Here is a 15,363-nt window from a genome sequence, read left to right as displayed (position 1 = left end):
GTTTTTAATATGTTTACATAAAAAAAACCCAAATATTTAAACTTTGATAAAATGACTAAATACCATGAAATCGGGCAAATTCCCCATAGTGCAATGCCTATCCTTCTTGCTTTCTTCTGCCGGTTGTATTTTCATTTTTTATTCTCTACTTTTTCCATTTCGTTCTTGGCCCTTTTTTTATGCTAACAACTAAAGCCCGGTAACTAGGGAGTGTCGACACTACTATGTACGAGTTTTCTGTGTTTTTTTGGGGGGTAGTTGGGGGATGCGGAAATTGGGTTGTGCTTACTGCAGGGTGTGTCGTTGTTGTGGCTGCAAGAACTGTATAGGTCTGTAGTTGGCAGAAAAGAGGTCGTTGTGTTTTTTGGACCCATTGGGGCGGCATTTGTTCAACGGCTGTGTTGTTTGTGTTTACGTTGTTGCCACGAGTCGGGGCTCCATTGTCAAAGGTTTTAAAAATAGCAAAAATATAAATATAAAACTCATATTTACGTCAATGGCATTTAATTGAAAGTTGCTCAACGGAAGCGGTGTAGCGTGAAATTAAATAAAACAATTACAGAGCTGGTGATGGAGCACTTTAACAACCCGAATTAAAAAAGTTTCCCCTGAAAAGTAATATCTGAAAGTTACCAACATCACAACTATGATATATTGGTAAAATCTTACTGTGGAAGGAACTTTTAATCACGCCTAATGACTGGATAACCCAAGGACCTTAATTTAGCAAATGGAATCACCGAAGACTAACAAACAAAAAGTCACCTTTCCTGAAGGGTAAACTAATAGGGGCATTCATTATTGCAGGGGAAGTTCCAACAAAATGAAAACTTTTTCTGCGCAAATTAAATTAAAATCAAAGTAAAGTGTTGCTGGAGCTTGTGGGTGTGTGTGTGTGCGTTTGGGGGTGTGAATGGTTCATGAGATGGGCGGGAACTAACCTAACTAAAAACGGAAAACTTTCAAGCCAAGTTAAGGAAAAACAAAACTACTATAAGCTAAACTTATGGTTTAGAAAAGCTATAATACCCTTACTTTGTATTGTTTTTAATATATAATATATTAATCCTAACTTTGAAAGTTAAACAGATATGGAAGTAGTTTTTAAAAAATACAATTCAGTCTCAGAGGGTTTACAAGCTTTAAGGTTAAAGTGTACATTAGCGAGAGGCAAAGGAACGCCTAATGATGCTGCCTGGCAACCGGTAATTATAAAGGACGTCTTGACTTGGGAAAAGCCACCGTTTACGTTCCACCGCCTGCCATTTAATTAGAGCCAAATGGAACACCTGACGTATGGTCGGCCATGTTTTGGCAACGAGCCAACCATCTCAGCCATGACAATTTAAATTTAATTAATTTCCTTTGACACTTGATGAAGGACCCTGGCTGTCCATCACAGACAAAGGTACTCTGAGTTTATTGAGTGCCGAATCGAGAGTCTCTTGCAAAGCCTTTGTTGTCAGATAATTGGAAAATAACTAGGCATTGACAACGACCTTAAGTATTTGCATTCACATTCTCTTGATGAATTAAATTGAAATTATTTTAGCACAAGAAACCTATGTCCTACTACTCTCATTTATAAGATATTATCCTTAAAGTGACACCATTCATGAGCACATAATTTTCCATTCTTCCATAGTTTTTTTTCTCCACTTGGCATTATTTGTTTGCAATTGCCGCAAAGTTCTTACTGAACAATATGAAGAAATTTTCTGCATTTACACACTGCGTATACGTAATCTTCTCCCTTCTGGAACAATTGACTGCTTGACCTCTTTCTTAAGTTTTTTTTTTATTTCTTGGTTATTTTTAATTGGAAGAAAGCCATGCAATAGGCGCAGACACGTTCTAAGGTGTGTTTACGCGAATGGGTGTACTATATAAGAGTGTACCATACACTTTATTTATATTTTATTGAAACTAATCCACAAACTTTTTTTTCTTTTTTATAATTTAAACTTTTTGTACATCTTAAACTATATTAATTATAATTACTTAAATCGATATTAATATCTCGTCACGGTATACGCATTAAAAATAATTAGGCAAGCATTGCATTAATTATTACGCATAATACACATTAATTACGTATACGCACTGTTTCCCATGTTCAGGAAAAATATACCTATGACTGTTAAAAATATAAATGTTATCCCCAAAAATTAGATTTTATTAGGGAAAACCCCGAATATTTTTAGATTTTACAATATTGGTCCACCTTAAAAAAAACCCACACACTCACACATACATAAGTGCTTGTATTGTGTTCTCTCCTGGCTCTCTTGTACCTGCTCTATTGCCATCTTGCTTGCATGCATATTCATTTGCTTTGAAGTGCAGTTAACGTCATGTCAAAAACAGCTGTGGAGCAAAAATTACTGTTTATACCCTGTACTTTGCTAAGTAAAGTATATAGAACAAGTAAAATTGTGTTCACAGACAGAAAATGAATATATATCCTTGATATTCATAGAGAGCCCTGAACTATGAGACATATTTAATTTTGTTAATGTAAATCATAAGCATGTTGCGTCTGCAAATTAGGTAGTATTATGGTCGTCACGTTTCGGAGAATTAACTCAGTAGTTGCTACTGTTGATGTTGTTGTTGCTATTGCTTTTGTTGTCATTAGAATCACGTCGTTGTAGTCGCCGCTGGTTGGCGTCGACGTAAGCGGCGCTGCCAGCGACAGAAGTCGCGTGTTATTGCCCAGTGATTTATACATTTTAACCGTTTTTCCATTACGTTTTCATGCCGCAGTCGCTGTTTGTTGTTGCTATTGCCACTGTTGCCTAATAAATTGTCTACAATTGCTCATGGCATTGTTGTTTCTACCGCAGTGTAGCCATATAATTAGCATTAACTGCAGTTGCCTCGACTGCCTGCCCCTGACGTCTTAATAACGATTTTCTGAAAAGTTTCCAACGACCGGGTCACTCGATAAATCGCGCACCTTACAGCTGGGGTCAGTTGGTACACAATAAAATAATAATATATATGGGGTTTTTATAAGGACTTTTAAAAAAAAACTAATCCACATCCTTGGTCACCGTTGCCCAAAAAAGTATGCTATAAAAAATATCAAAACCAATATGGTATGATTCTTTCTTGAAATCGTTTGTAGATTTAGAAACAAATAGATAATCATAGTAGGTCCTTAACAGAACACATCCTGACACATGTATATAGTAACATATATTGTTTTTAATAATATATTTTACATAGAAAACTTCTCAAAATGACGGAAATGACGGCTGAAGCCAAAGAAATAAGAAAAAGAAGTAGAAGGGTGGCCGCATTCTTTCGAAAGGAAACCGCCGGACCCTATTGCAAGATAGAGACTGCGACGGATATGGAATACTGGCAGCAGTCGAAAGCTTACGTCATCCTGATCTCATATTTGTTCGATGTCAGTTCCCTCATCCAGGGAGTACGCACCACGGATCCCTTTCCTGTGAGCCGGAGCATAAAACGACTGCTGACTATATTCGATGCGCTAGAAGCACTGATTGTGGCTAATCCTCCAGTGGCCTCCAGCGCTATCGATCCGAAGAGCAGTCTTACGGATTCGGGTAATAGATCGTTTCGGAAGTGGGCCCGCTGCATGCTGAGGGACATTTACTATATGGTGGAGAAGGCGGTGCCGAAGAAGAAGTGCCAGCACGTAAACGAGCTGGGCTTTTACTTGTCGGCGTCCTTTGGCAACTCAACGAAAATCGAGTACGGCCCCTCCCACGAGCTGAACTTCCTCTTCTTCGTGTGCTCCCTCTTCCAGGCGCACATCCTTAGCAAACAGGAGGACCTAGCTGCATCGGGCCTGGTCTTATTCGATCGGTATTTAAAGCTAGTGCGCCGGCTACAGGTCACCTACTCGATGGCGCCTCCGCCGAACCACGGGCCCTACTCCCTGGACAAGTTCCAGTTCCTACCCTTCGTTTGGGGCGCGGCCCAGCTGTGCTACGATGCTCCATTCTCACCGAGGAAGATGCTCGACGAGGACATCGTGGCGCTGCACAAAGGATCGTACCTATTGATCGATTGCGTGGCCCACATAATGATGACCAATATTGGCTCCTTCGCCTGCCACTCCAGTCAGCTGTGGTGCTTGGCCTCGTTGTCCCAGTGGACGGACATCTACAGGGGTCTTGTCTTCCGGTACACGGAGGACATCGTTGTGGACTTTGAATTGATTCAGCCGATGCGATTCGGAACCCTGATGCCCTTCGACATGGAAAAGTCCAAGGAACCAGTGGCTGCAGTCCGTCTCGGTGTGCTCTCCCCAGTACGCGTCCAGATCGATGAGGCTTTAGATCATAGCTCCACTAGCACGAAACCGGAAACGGAGGAAGCAGCCGATAAATCCCACGACAAAAAATACGACAGCCTGTCCAACAGTGGAATGTCTTTAGGAAGCCACAGCACCTCCTTGAGCGATGTGAGTGTTCATCTGCCCAATTGGTTGGAAGCCGAAGAAGGTTCTTCTCATTAACTGCTAACGAAGAACTAGAATAGCCGAGCATTCAAGACAAACTTTGCTAATTAAAAATTAATTAATTTTCGCTGCGTGTAATGGGAAAATTTATGTGTGTCAGCAGCATGATAATCCGTATTTCGTATCCGGGAGCAAACATCTGAAACGTGGCAACGTGTCAAGGCGGCAAGGATGTCAAGAGACCGGCCTGACATGAGTCCAAAGATCACCAGACCACAAAACCGAGCTCCTTCAAATGCAAAACGCCAGCCAACTGGAATGGAGAGGGTGGCGCTGTGTGGATGGCCTGGGTTTTTGGGGGAAAAGTGCCTCAGCATGAGAGCAGGATATATTACGTATACGTAGCGTTAGCCGAGGCAATACTCCAGAGTGCGAAAAGCATTTATGCCACTGCCGTGGGGAGAGTGGATGTGAAAAAGTGTGGAATGATGGGGGGGTGAGCCATGGAGACTCGAGTCGACTGAAGTGACTCGACCAAAAGCGGATTACCAACGCGACTTGAGTGACTTCCCAAGCAGGCAGGCAGGCGGCGGTGGCGGGAAAACACCAAGAGTGCCAACAATTCAAACAGCAACAATCGCTGCCGAGGCGAAATGAGAAAATGGAAATGAAACAAGCGGCGTATTGATTTTTCTGGCTCTGGCTTCTGGCTCTGCCCCCATCATTTGATTCAACTCCCTGCTGTTGTGACGTCAATTGAAAGGCACGCGCCAATATCGCGAAGGGCCAGCCAGGGGAGAAATCCACACAAGGATGGGCGGCATGGAGCTACCTGAAAGCCCCAACAAGCCCCATTCGTGAGGTTCTAATTTATCAAATAAATGAAGGGGCTAAGCATATAGACATTCTGGCCATTGTTACGAGATGAAAAGTACTACTTTGAAAATAAATGTGTGTTTGATGTGGACTTGGACCTTATAAACCTGATTTATTAGTGAATGTGGGCCCCAGATAGAATTTATTGGGCAACTCAAGTAGAATCATTTATTCTCACTGCCTTTTAGGCCTTTTTAATTGAAAGCAATACTGCAAAAATATGCTTTGAAACCATCCTTTGAATGACAAGTTTGCTTTCCTTTCAAGAGGCTCAGGACGAGAAACCACAATGACAAACAACCATCTGATGCCATCAAAAGGTAAATACTACAAATATCTATATTTAAGCTTGCTGAGACCACCAGCCCAGACTATCAATCTTCGGCACTAATTGGAAAACAAATCCATATCTGAAGTATGCCAAAATATTTGCTCAGCAACTTGCACTTCCACACACAAAGTTTTCTTTTTACGACAAGGCGTCTCCAAAGCTGACAAATAGATGAAAAAAATAGTTGTATATGACGCCCCAGACGCTGTGGACGCATTCTCTTTTTTTTTTCTAGAGCGGGTGGGCGTGGCCTGCCCATCCATCCAAGAAGCTTGTAATAATTTTCATGCGCTATTTAACATAATAAAGCAATAAGCTGCCACACAGAACTGCCACTGAAGAATGGCAGCAGAAGAAGCGTCACTGCTTTGGCAAACATTTTTATTTATGCCACTTTGCTCCATCTCTTTTTCGCACTGTCAACCATCTCTTTCTCTTACTATCACCCATCTCTTTCCCTCAGGGTGCGTGTCGGTTCCGGTCTTTTCAGAACCACTCTATGAAGTGCGGATGCTAAGTGGATTACTGCAGGACGGATGAAATGTCAGGGGGCTTGAACTAATGGTTTGTGAAACTGATATCTGATATCCTGAAAAATTAACAAATGAGCAAGCGCAATTATGAAAGAAATATTTTCTGGGGATCCGTTGGTCCCCCGTTGGTATTAAAAATAATAACTTTTAAATAAAAGTCACCATTTCTATTCCCCATTGAATGCCAAGAGCCTTAAACAACCAGAAAATGTACATGATGAGAGCTTTTCTTATTGAAATGATTGCGCAAGGTTCTGGCTTCCAGAACCTCGAGGTACATTCAATAAACATCAACAACAATTGTCGGAGGCAGGTGGGATTCGCCTTCTGGGGATCCTCGGGGACATGGCCGCAGGCACGTAGAAAGGATTCATTTTAATGCCAGACCGGCCACCTGAGCTATGCAGCGTCAACAGAAAAAAAGGACACACACGGAAACTAAACCAAAATGGACCAAAGTGTGTGCCCCAGGATCCGAAACGTGTGTGCAGAGCTCTCGCATGAAGGCACGTCTTCAAATATAACCATTTCAGCAATGTATGTACACACATTTCAAAGGCTTTCAAAAGGATACAAATTTTATTGCATTCGATAATAACAAAACTTGATAAATTTCAACCTCAAATATTAAACAGATATCACATTATTTATTCAAATGTCACTTTGCAGCTTAAATTTCAGTATCCTACCAGCTACTGTGTGTTACTAATTGTCCTGAGGACAATCCTCGGGGTACAAAGTCCTTCAAACACACATCCACATCCACACCGCAGCGCTGATGACTGGCTAATTGCGGACTTTGCTAAAATTAATTTCAGCTTCTAATAATAATACCCAGAGGGTCTGCACTGGCGCATGCCACAAAAAGGGTGAGGCAACTTGTTGTCGCACGTGCTCAACGCGGCGTATGCGTAATCTGGCTTGGTTACACCTTACACCTGGCCTTACCCCTATTCCTATCCGTAACCATATTTGTGGCCCAATGGAGGGGTTCGTCATCGTTTATCTGGGGGTTCTTTTTATAGAAATGGCCGACATTGAACCGCTGCCGTAGGTTCAGTAATCGGAGCAATTATCCTTTATGAGGCACAAACTTATTAATTAAATTTTGTACGCTATTTGGCCAGCATCTCACTTGGCACATAATTGATTTACTCAGCCATGATAATTGCAAATTGCTTTTAATTGTTTTCGCCAAAGGCAAAGTGAGAGGAGAAACCGGAGCATCTGTCATGTGCGACTCCAAGTGTCCAGAATCATGTTCGATTGGATTAACAAGAGATGTTTTTGTCGTGTGCGGTTGGTTGGGTGAAGGAATGATAGTACATTCTATAATCTAATTGCATATCTATGATAGGGACTGGGGGCGATACATTAGGACAATGTTGGGGAAAGCAAACTGAAAATCTTACCTTTGAAATTATGAAGCCAAAATGTAAAATAAAGCTTATACTTTTCAAATAATACACTTTTTATTCAAATAATTATAAAATAATAGAAGCAATAACTTAAATTCTAATTGAAAAATACATAATTTTTGTTTAATCCAAACTATAGATTACTAATAAGAAAGGATAGGTGTATCTACAAGCTTTTTGGGAATAAAAAAGACTATTTCATTAAAAATTAAAACCAAAATACATCTTCACACTTATTTACCTTCGTATAGCTCTCGGTGGACCTTATGTCGTTGATGGTCCATGGCAGCATGGAGGCGGAATACCGCGGGTCGACGGATGCACTCCCGCGATAGGTCAGCGAGACGAGGCGCGTTTTCATCTTGTTTTTCCTCGACTTTCCTCGTTGAAATTGTACTTGTTTTAAATATTTGTTCTGTTTTTCGTAATTTTATTTTTATTGGATGCGTACTTTCACCATTCGATAAACTGTTAAAATTGCAAGCCAAATTGAGTTACGGGCCATTTATTTACTTTGCATTTTATTTGCCGTTTTGCAAATTGCTTTTTAATCGTATTTGGTTGTTTTTCCTTCTCGATTTTTTTTTCTGTTCATGTAGCGTGTGCTGTAGTGCAGAATCGAAATCAATATTTAATGGACATGCGGCGAGGGCGACCGCGTTTCTACATTCCCAACAGGCGGCAGAGCGAAATGGGAGTTGCTGGCGGAATTCGGAGTCCGTGCGCTGGATGAGTCACCACCGCACTGGGGGACTCTTGAATGGCAGCAGGAAGGGGGTGTGATATGGGGAGCTGAGCGGACAATGACCACCTGACTGCGCTTCCTGTGGGAAACTTGTCTCCTTGCCGTCGAGAGCATCCAAGAATTACTATCAATATTGATTTTTTTCTACTACCACTTTCCGACGTCTTTGTTTTTCGCATATTCATGCAGAGACATTTAAGACACGGCTTAGTGACTTCAGATACCCTTATCTAGGATATTAAACTATGAGGATTTCTTAAGGACGAAAGGATCTAATTGGTAATTGATCTATAAGATTGCTCTGAAAAACATTCTTCTTAAATAGAGTAGTTTAATATTTCTGATTTGTTTTATGCAAGAGCATAACAACTTCGACTTCCCTTGTGGAATTTTTTTCCTTTTTGCTTTGGCATTAGGGTCGCAAAGGAGGCGGGGTAGGATGAAGGGGGGTGTTAGAAGGAGGACGAGCCACCACCAGACAGGGCAGGAAGAAGAAAAACAGAGACAAGGCTGGCGGAGAGTCACCCCTAAAAATGCCAATGTTGGAATTTACTTTTTGCGCAAACTTTTTACTTTCTACTTTCCTAAGGTTTCCACTACCTTTTCACCTGCCCTCGCCACACGCACACACACACTGGCACTTTTAGGCCTACACACCTACACTCACGCGGTTAATAGTTAACTGACACACACGCGAGCGATTTGCAACAGAATCAGAAAACAAATGTGTTTTCCCATAGAACGGAATTCTGCAACCGGACACGTTGAAATGCCACCAGATTCCGCTGAGCACTGACACACTATCGCGGCTCCAAAGCTGCTCAGCATTTCTCTATGTCTCGTCCTTCGTCCTGACGCCCGATAATTCGCGACTTGAGCGCACGCGCGTACATTTCAAAGACAGAGGCAGTAAACAAACGCGGTGTTTGCTTATTTTTTTTTCAAAAAGTAGTGTTGCAAAGCGCCAAACCTAATTCTTAGAGATGGAACATTGTAAAGATTACCATGTACATACCAATTTGGTATTTTAATCGATAACTTAATTTATCGACCGTTTTCGGTGGGAACCGGTGGAATTTTTTAAAAATTTCAAATTTGTATTTATCTGTTACTTTTTAACAAGGTATTATTTGAAATTTACGAAAATAGTCAAGATATTCCTTAAAGACCTACCAAAACGCTTGAAAAACTAACTTATTGGAAGCGTTGGCGAATTTTTTTAAAATATTTTAGCTCCTTCAATTTTTAAAGTTTTTCAAATCTTTAGTGACTTATGTTCGAACATTAAATTAATTTAATATTACACTGCCAAAGATTTGGTAAATATATTAGTTTCACATATTCTAAATAAATAAAATGGCTAATAAATATAACAAATATCTAACCTGTGCAGGTGAGACCATCTGCCATTGCAAGCCAAGATTGGTTGGTATATTTTCGGCTTCTGGGCCGTGGTAACACTGCTGTAAGCCTGGCTTAGAGCTCAGATTGAGTCGAAACGCGTCGAGCAACAGGTGTGATTTCTAAACTTGTTATTTTTCCCACCGCACTTGTGAACCCTCTGCGATTGGCGCCCTAAGCCATAGCCATAGACTTTAGCCATCGTGTGTGGAGAAGACACTAGACTTTCACTACGGGTCAATTTCGAGGCCCGAGATCCCAAGCTCCGCTCGCTTTAATTAATGCGCTTCGCACGCGTTGTTGTCGTCGTTGTTTTAGCTTCAGTTTAGTAGTTGTCTTGGCCATATAGAAGCGCTGCGAACGGGTTGATCGAGCCGTGTTTACGATTTCTGCTGCTGCTTTTGCTGCTGCTGCTGCTCGGGCTGTGTGAGTCTAAGTGGTTCAAGTTGGGAGTTTCGTGTTTTCGCATTCGCGTCTGTAATATGCCAACTTCTTTTCGTTAATTTCTCACCCAGAAAACACAATAAGCCCAAGCATCGGAGTGTTTTTTTAGTGAGAAAACCCCATAAAAAAGCTATGAAAAAATGTGGCAAAAAAAAAAATGTTCAAATAGTAGGATGAAGAAAGAGAACAGGCGACATTGTGGGCTATACCGTTAGTGCGCGAGTGACTGTTTAAGCATAATTTAAATAATGAGGATTCTGCACTCGTAATTGATTTAAGTAGTTCATCAGACAGCAGCCAGCATTTGCATAATTTTCTCCCCATACAGAGAAACCGAGGAAATTCGCTGCACAGAGAAAAAAAACAAGGTTCTAATGTTGATATTGGCCTTGCTTTTTGAGGATTAAAACCCTATAAAAAAAAGCTAAAAATCTTAACTTGAAGCAGAAAATATAAACATTTATTTTATTGTGAACGCCACTTGTTGCAGCAGTCTTGCCGTCTGTGTGTGTATCGGTGCATGCAATGTGTTGCAACTGTATGAGTGTTGTGAACTTAAATGGACAAGTTAGAATCCACATTCCACACGCCTAGACAACAACAACAACAATGGCCGAGAAGGCCAAGCAGTATAATGGCCAGGAATACGGCCGCTGATCTATTAGTTTCTTGGGCAAATTTCAAAATAATTGCAACATAGCCGGGACCGAGACCGGGAACCGAGCAGTGGAAATGTGAAATTGATGTACGATAAATTATTTGTAATCTGTGGCAAGAACGGCCACTAGCCAAGTTCTATTACAAGTGCACTGGAAAAATTAAATTTAAAAGGATAACATTATAACAGATATTAAATCTGTATCTTAAATACAAAGATCATCTTTTTTTTTGGTGTGGATTTGTGTCAACCAGCGATAGATGCTTTTTGTTGTTGCTTCTTGACCCACACACATGGTTATTGAACCAAATCTATAACCATTGGCCTTAATTATCATAACAATGGACAAAAAATAACACAAAAATACAAAAACCTTCCTCTGCGAGGAGGAGAGCAAAGAAAGATGAAGCTAGAAGCTATCTAGAAATTGAGTCTCTGCATAATTAGAACGAGCGAAAGGTTAGCACCGTGGGTTAAGGTTGAAATTGGAGTCGAAGAAGATGTGGAAAAGCTGTGGGATATGTATAGGAAATGGAAAATACTATACAAATCCGGTGTTACCTGTCCGATTAAAATGGAATGCCGCTTTCATTCACCGATTACACGACACCATGCTGGGCAGTAATTAATTTTTAAAAAGTTAACCTTGAACAGAGATCACAGTTTTTAGGTCAATGAAAGCTTAAAAATATCCATTCACTTAAACAACTTCATGTTGTGATAATAATAATTCAAAGAAATAATATTTATTAAATTAAAAACTATTGTTTTAAAGAAACAAAAGAAATGTTTAATCCAATCATACTTTTTTAGACAAAGCCATTTGGTTGATTTCTATTTTGGGACCTTTAGAATTCAACTAATTTGCTTATGAAATAAATAACTCATCTTCACAGAACAATGTAAACAAATGGGTTTAGCGTCTTTCTATTGTCTGGCCAAATATATTAACACTCCAAATCTATTCTTAACCCACGTATCCACACCGTCCGCCCACCGGCCCGCAAAAAGAAACTGTAAACCGTAAAGTTTTCAAAGAATTCATAAGCACGCGCTAATGCGAATACTAATACCATGCAATGGGTCCTCATCCACGGGTTCTCCATCTCTCCATCAGCCACTGACCATGGGTCGTACCCCTGACCACTTCCCCTCCTAATGTCCCACACTCCCCTCGATCGCGATGCGTAAGGCGGGTCTGAAGCACCTGTTGTTGAACAACGTAACCGTGCGTGTTCCGGTTGCGTCTTATTAGAAGCCCCAGTCGGTGGCCCCCGGGCCAGTCGGAGAAAAAGGCCAACAAAAATACAAAACACGTACCTAGGGAGAAAGACGCGATACAAAAAAAAACTGCGCTGAAAACCGGTTGATGTGAAAATGAAAGAAAATACATTTTTTCAACCTACAAATTACAGTCGAAATTCTTGAAGACTTACTTACTTTTATATTAAAAATATTATTTTAAACATTAAAAGGGAAATAAATAGAAAAACTTGACCTGAAATTGAAAAACTGGTTTAAATTTTAAATTTTAAACTTTAAAATTACAAATACTTCAAAAAATTGGAAGAAAATTCGATATCCACGATATACCAAAAACTATTTTAGTTGAAGACTAATTTTAAGATTATTAATATTATTTTAAAGTTATAAATAGTTCTAAAAATCTTATCTATCTAAAAGATTTTTAAAGAATTCGAAAAAAGGAACAAAATAATAGAATCCAACAGATACTAAGATACATCAAAAAAAAACTTATAACTTATAACTCTTAAAAGGAGTTAAATATTAACTAGTGATATTAATATTTAATATATTAAATATATTAAAATATTAAAACCCTAAATAGATCTAGTTTTTCATGTTTAATTCCACTTTAAATAAGCTTGACTGTATTTTAGTTTTCTTTACTTTAATGTCACTAAAGAAATGGAGTTTTTCTTTTTTCCACAGGTTCGAATTTGGTGAAATCAATGCGTAGAAAGTGAATCGAGGCTTACGCAAAGTTGGGGGAAAAGTGAAAAGCCGCGGAAAACTCGGTTCACCAAAAAAAAAATAAAAATCAGACCCCTTTGAATACCAAAAGAGATTGCGTTTGCCACTTGCCACGGTTCGGCATCGTAGATTGCGTGCTTTTCCTGGCCAAGATTAAGAGGAGCTGCTGCTGCTGTCGGCAATCAGCTATCAGCTGACCGGAGGTGGAACGAGAGAGCTGGAGCCAAACACCTGGGCGACCGGCGGCGCCCACCTGCCGTCTTAGATGCGTCTAATCCAAACGGCAACCGGCGGTGCTGCTGCGACCGTTCTGCAGTCCCAGTTCCACTCTCAGTCCCAATACAACTACACCAATATGCGTGAAGACGATATCGAGCTGGCCATCAAAGTGGTAAGTTACCTGGGTCTTGGTCTGGTTCTGGGCTCTGCTGGACCGGCTTCTCCATTAGAATGCTGAATGCCTGTAGCGAGAAGGCATGTCGGGATAGCTTTGAATGGCACCTGAGAGATCAAAACATGATAGATGTGGATTGGCATGTCTGATGCTAATGGGGAAGCTGCACGGATTATGGTTTTAAGTTCAATTAAGGCTCTCCACTGTGTTGGTGAATTATTTCTGGATGTCTGGAGGTGTTCGAGATTGATTCCATTCCACATACTTCTTCGGAAATGTCTCTTAATCAAGAAATTTACGCAAATAATTGAGTTGATTGCTTTTTAAACACTTAATTATACGTCCGAATAACAGTCTAAAATGTGCAATAGAAAGCTGAAATGGATAGTTTTTTCGCCGTTTTAACGATCAAAGCTAAAATAATTAACAAAAACTATTAGAAAATATAAATATGTGGAAATCATTCATAAAACCCATCATTTCCCATTTGCAGGTCATTGTGGGAAACGGCGGCGTGGGAAAATCCTCAATGATCCAGCGCTACTGCAAGGGCATTTTCACCAAGGACTACAAGAAGACGATCGGCGTGGACTTCCTGGAGCGCCAGATCGAGATCGACGGCGAGGATGTCCGCATTATGCTGTGGGACACGGCCGGACAGGAGGAGTTCGACTGCATCACAAAGGCCTACTATCGCGGAGCTCAGGCCTCTGTCCTCGTCTTCTCGACAACGGATCGCGCCTCCTTCGAGGCCATCAAGGACTGGAAACGCAAGGTGGAGAACGAATGCAACGAAATACCCACGGTCATTGTCCAGAACAAGATCGATCTGATCGAGCAGGCGGTGGTCACCGCCGACGAGGTGGAAACGCTGGCCAAGATGCTAAACTGCCGCCTCATACGCACCTCCGTGAAGGAGGACATCAACGTGGCGTCCGTGTTCCGCTACCTGGCCACCAAGTGCCATCAGCTGATGACCCAGGGATACGACCAGGCCGCCGGCAACCAGCAGAACTCCAGCCATCCGCCCTACAGCAGCACACCCACAATCAGCGCCTTCAGTCCGACCTTCACCAAGTCCAGTAGCGGCACCATCGTCCTCCGGCCGGCCAAAAAGGGCAGTGGCTCCAGCGTGGCACGGAAGCGCAAACTAGTGCTGAAAAAATGCGGCATTTTGTGAAGAGTAGCGGTGGTTAGAGACTGGATGGACGCGGTGGCTGTGGGCTTTGGGCAATTAATAACTGGAGCATATTTAACGCTTAATTATTTTGGAGCCTAATGAAGTCGTAGCCGGGTGGGCAGCCAACCGTTGGATGCAACCACAGCCACCACAACGGCCATCCACTAGTCGTGCCCAGACTCCGCGTGATGTGGCTCAGACATGCTCGCTTACCAGCACCAGGGAGATAATCGGAGGAAGTAGCAGCGAAGTAGATCTTTGAAAGAAGCCGCAAATATTAAATACCCTTGCAGAAGATTCTAGATACTATAAATATTAAAATACTCAAAAATATATAGAGATATGGCAGTTCTTAAAACATACTCATGCTGATGAGATTCCAGTACTCAAACCTTAGTCACGATAGCCTTTATAGTATAAACCTTAAAGAAAGAATAATACCCGATACTGCAAGGGTATTCGAGTTCTCAAAAACCATAGACAATATGCAGAAGCACTATGTAGCTGCAGCTACAAAAAATGAAATTGCCCTAATTAGTTTTAGATACGAAGTGAAATCTGTATGTATTATGCCCACTTTTCTATAACGGAGACTGATGCAGCTTGCTTCTAATATCGGATATGTATATAAATATGTTGTCATGGATATATAAGCATGCCTAACCAAGCACCATTAAAAGGCTAACCATCACGCTAACCCATCCATGTCCATGGTGTCCATGTGAAATCCCTTTGCCAATCTTTCTTGGCCCAATGTGCAATTAATTATTCGGCTTATGTAATTATTAACTAATTGCAAGTCATGACAAAGGGCGATTTGGCTCGATAGTTCACACTCTATGCTATCATACTGATCATAATCATTTTTGTAAGCCGACTAAACTAATAAATAAGCCTAAGTCTATTGATATATTTTATTTATAATTACAATGTCTCATTTATATACTCCC

General features: G+C 41.0%; 3 protein-coding genes across 5 annotated transcripts in view; 2 read left to right on the top strand and 1 right to left on the bottom strand.

The window, feature by feature from the left end:
- Window positions 1-9,270, bottom strand: part of plx (PTB_TBC1D1_like and TBC domain-containing protein plx) — a 28,330-nt gene extending 19,060 nt beyond the window's left edge. Inside the window, exons 1-2 of one of the 2 annotated variants that reach the window (XM_017254752.3) lie at window positions 9,009-9,270; window positions 7,838-8,201 (exon numbers count right to left, since the gene is read on the bottom strand). In XM_017254752.3, coding sequence (XP_017110241.2) covers window positions 7,838-7,957 — 120 coding nt within the window. In that variant the 5' untranslated portion in view covers window positions 7,958-8,201; window positions 9,009-9,270. Of the gene's footprint in view, window positions 1-7,837; window positions 8,202-9,008 lie in introns of those variants that run through there. The other variant, XM_017254756.3, reaches the window with a different exon arrangement.
- Window positions 3,155-6,703, top strand: LOC108134451 (serine/threonine-protein phosphatase 2A activator). The gene is made up of 2 exons (XM_017254761.3): window positions 3,155-5,634; window positions 6,109-6,703. The coding sequence occupies exon 1, from the start codon at window positions 3,245-3,247 to the stop codon at window positions 4,493-4,495; it is 1,251 nt and encodes a 416-aa protein (XP_017110250.2). The 5' UTR covers window positions 3,155-3,244; the 3' UTR covers window positions 4,496-5,634; window positions 6,109-6,703.
- A 518-nt stretch (window positions 9,271-9,788) lies between the features above and the next one.
- Window positions 9,789-15,358, top strand: Rab23 (RAS oncogene family member Rab23). Of its 2 annotated transcripts, none has more exons than XM_017254750.3 (3): window positions 9,789-9,855; window positions 12,798-13,230; window positions 13,727-15,358. In XM_017254750.3, the coding sequence occupies exons 2-3, from the start codon at window positions 13,105-13,107 to the stop codon at window positions 14,411-14,413; spliced, it is 813 nt and encodes a 270-aa protein (XP_017110239.1). In that variant the 5' UTR covers window positions 9,789-9,855; window positions 12,798-13,104; the 3' UTR covers window positions 14,414-15,358. The 2 variants fall into 2 exon arrangements, with proteins under 2 accessions (XP_017110239.1, XP_017110238.1); XM_017254749.3 differs by having other exon boundaries at window positions 9,833-10,168.
- Window positions 15,359-15,363: the final 5 nt, after the last annotated feature.

The sequence above is a fragment of the Drosophila bipectinata genome, chromosome 3R, assembly GCF_030179905.1.
Source record: "Drosophila bipectinata strain 14024-0381.07 chromosome 3R, DbipHiC1v2, whole genome shotgun sequence".
NCBI lineage: Eukaryota > Metazoa > Arthropoda > Insecta > Diptera > Drosophilidae > Drosophila > Drosophila bipectinata.
This window is presented reverse-complemented; position numbering and strand designations above follow the sequence as displayed.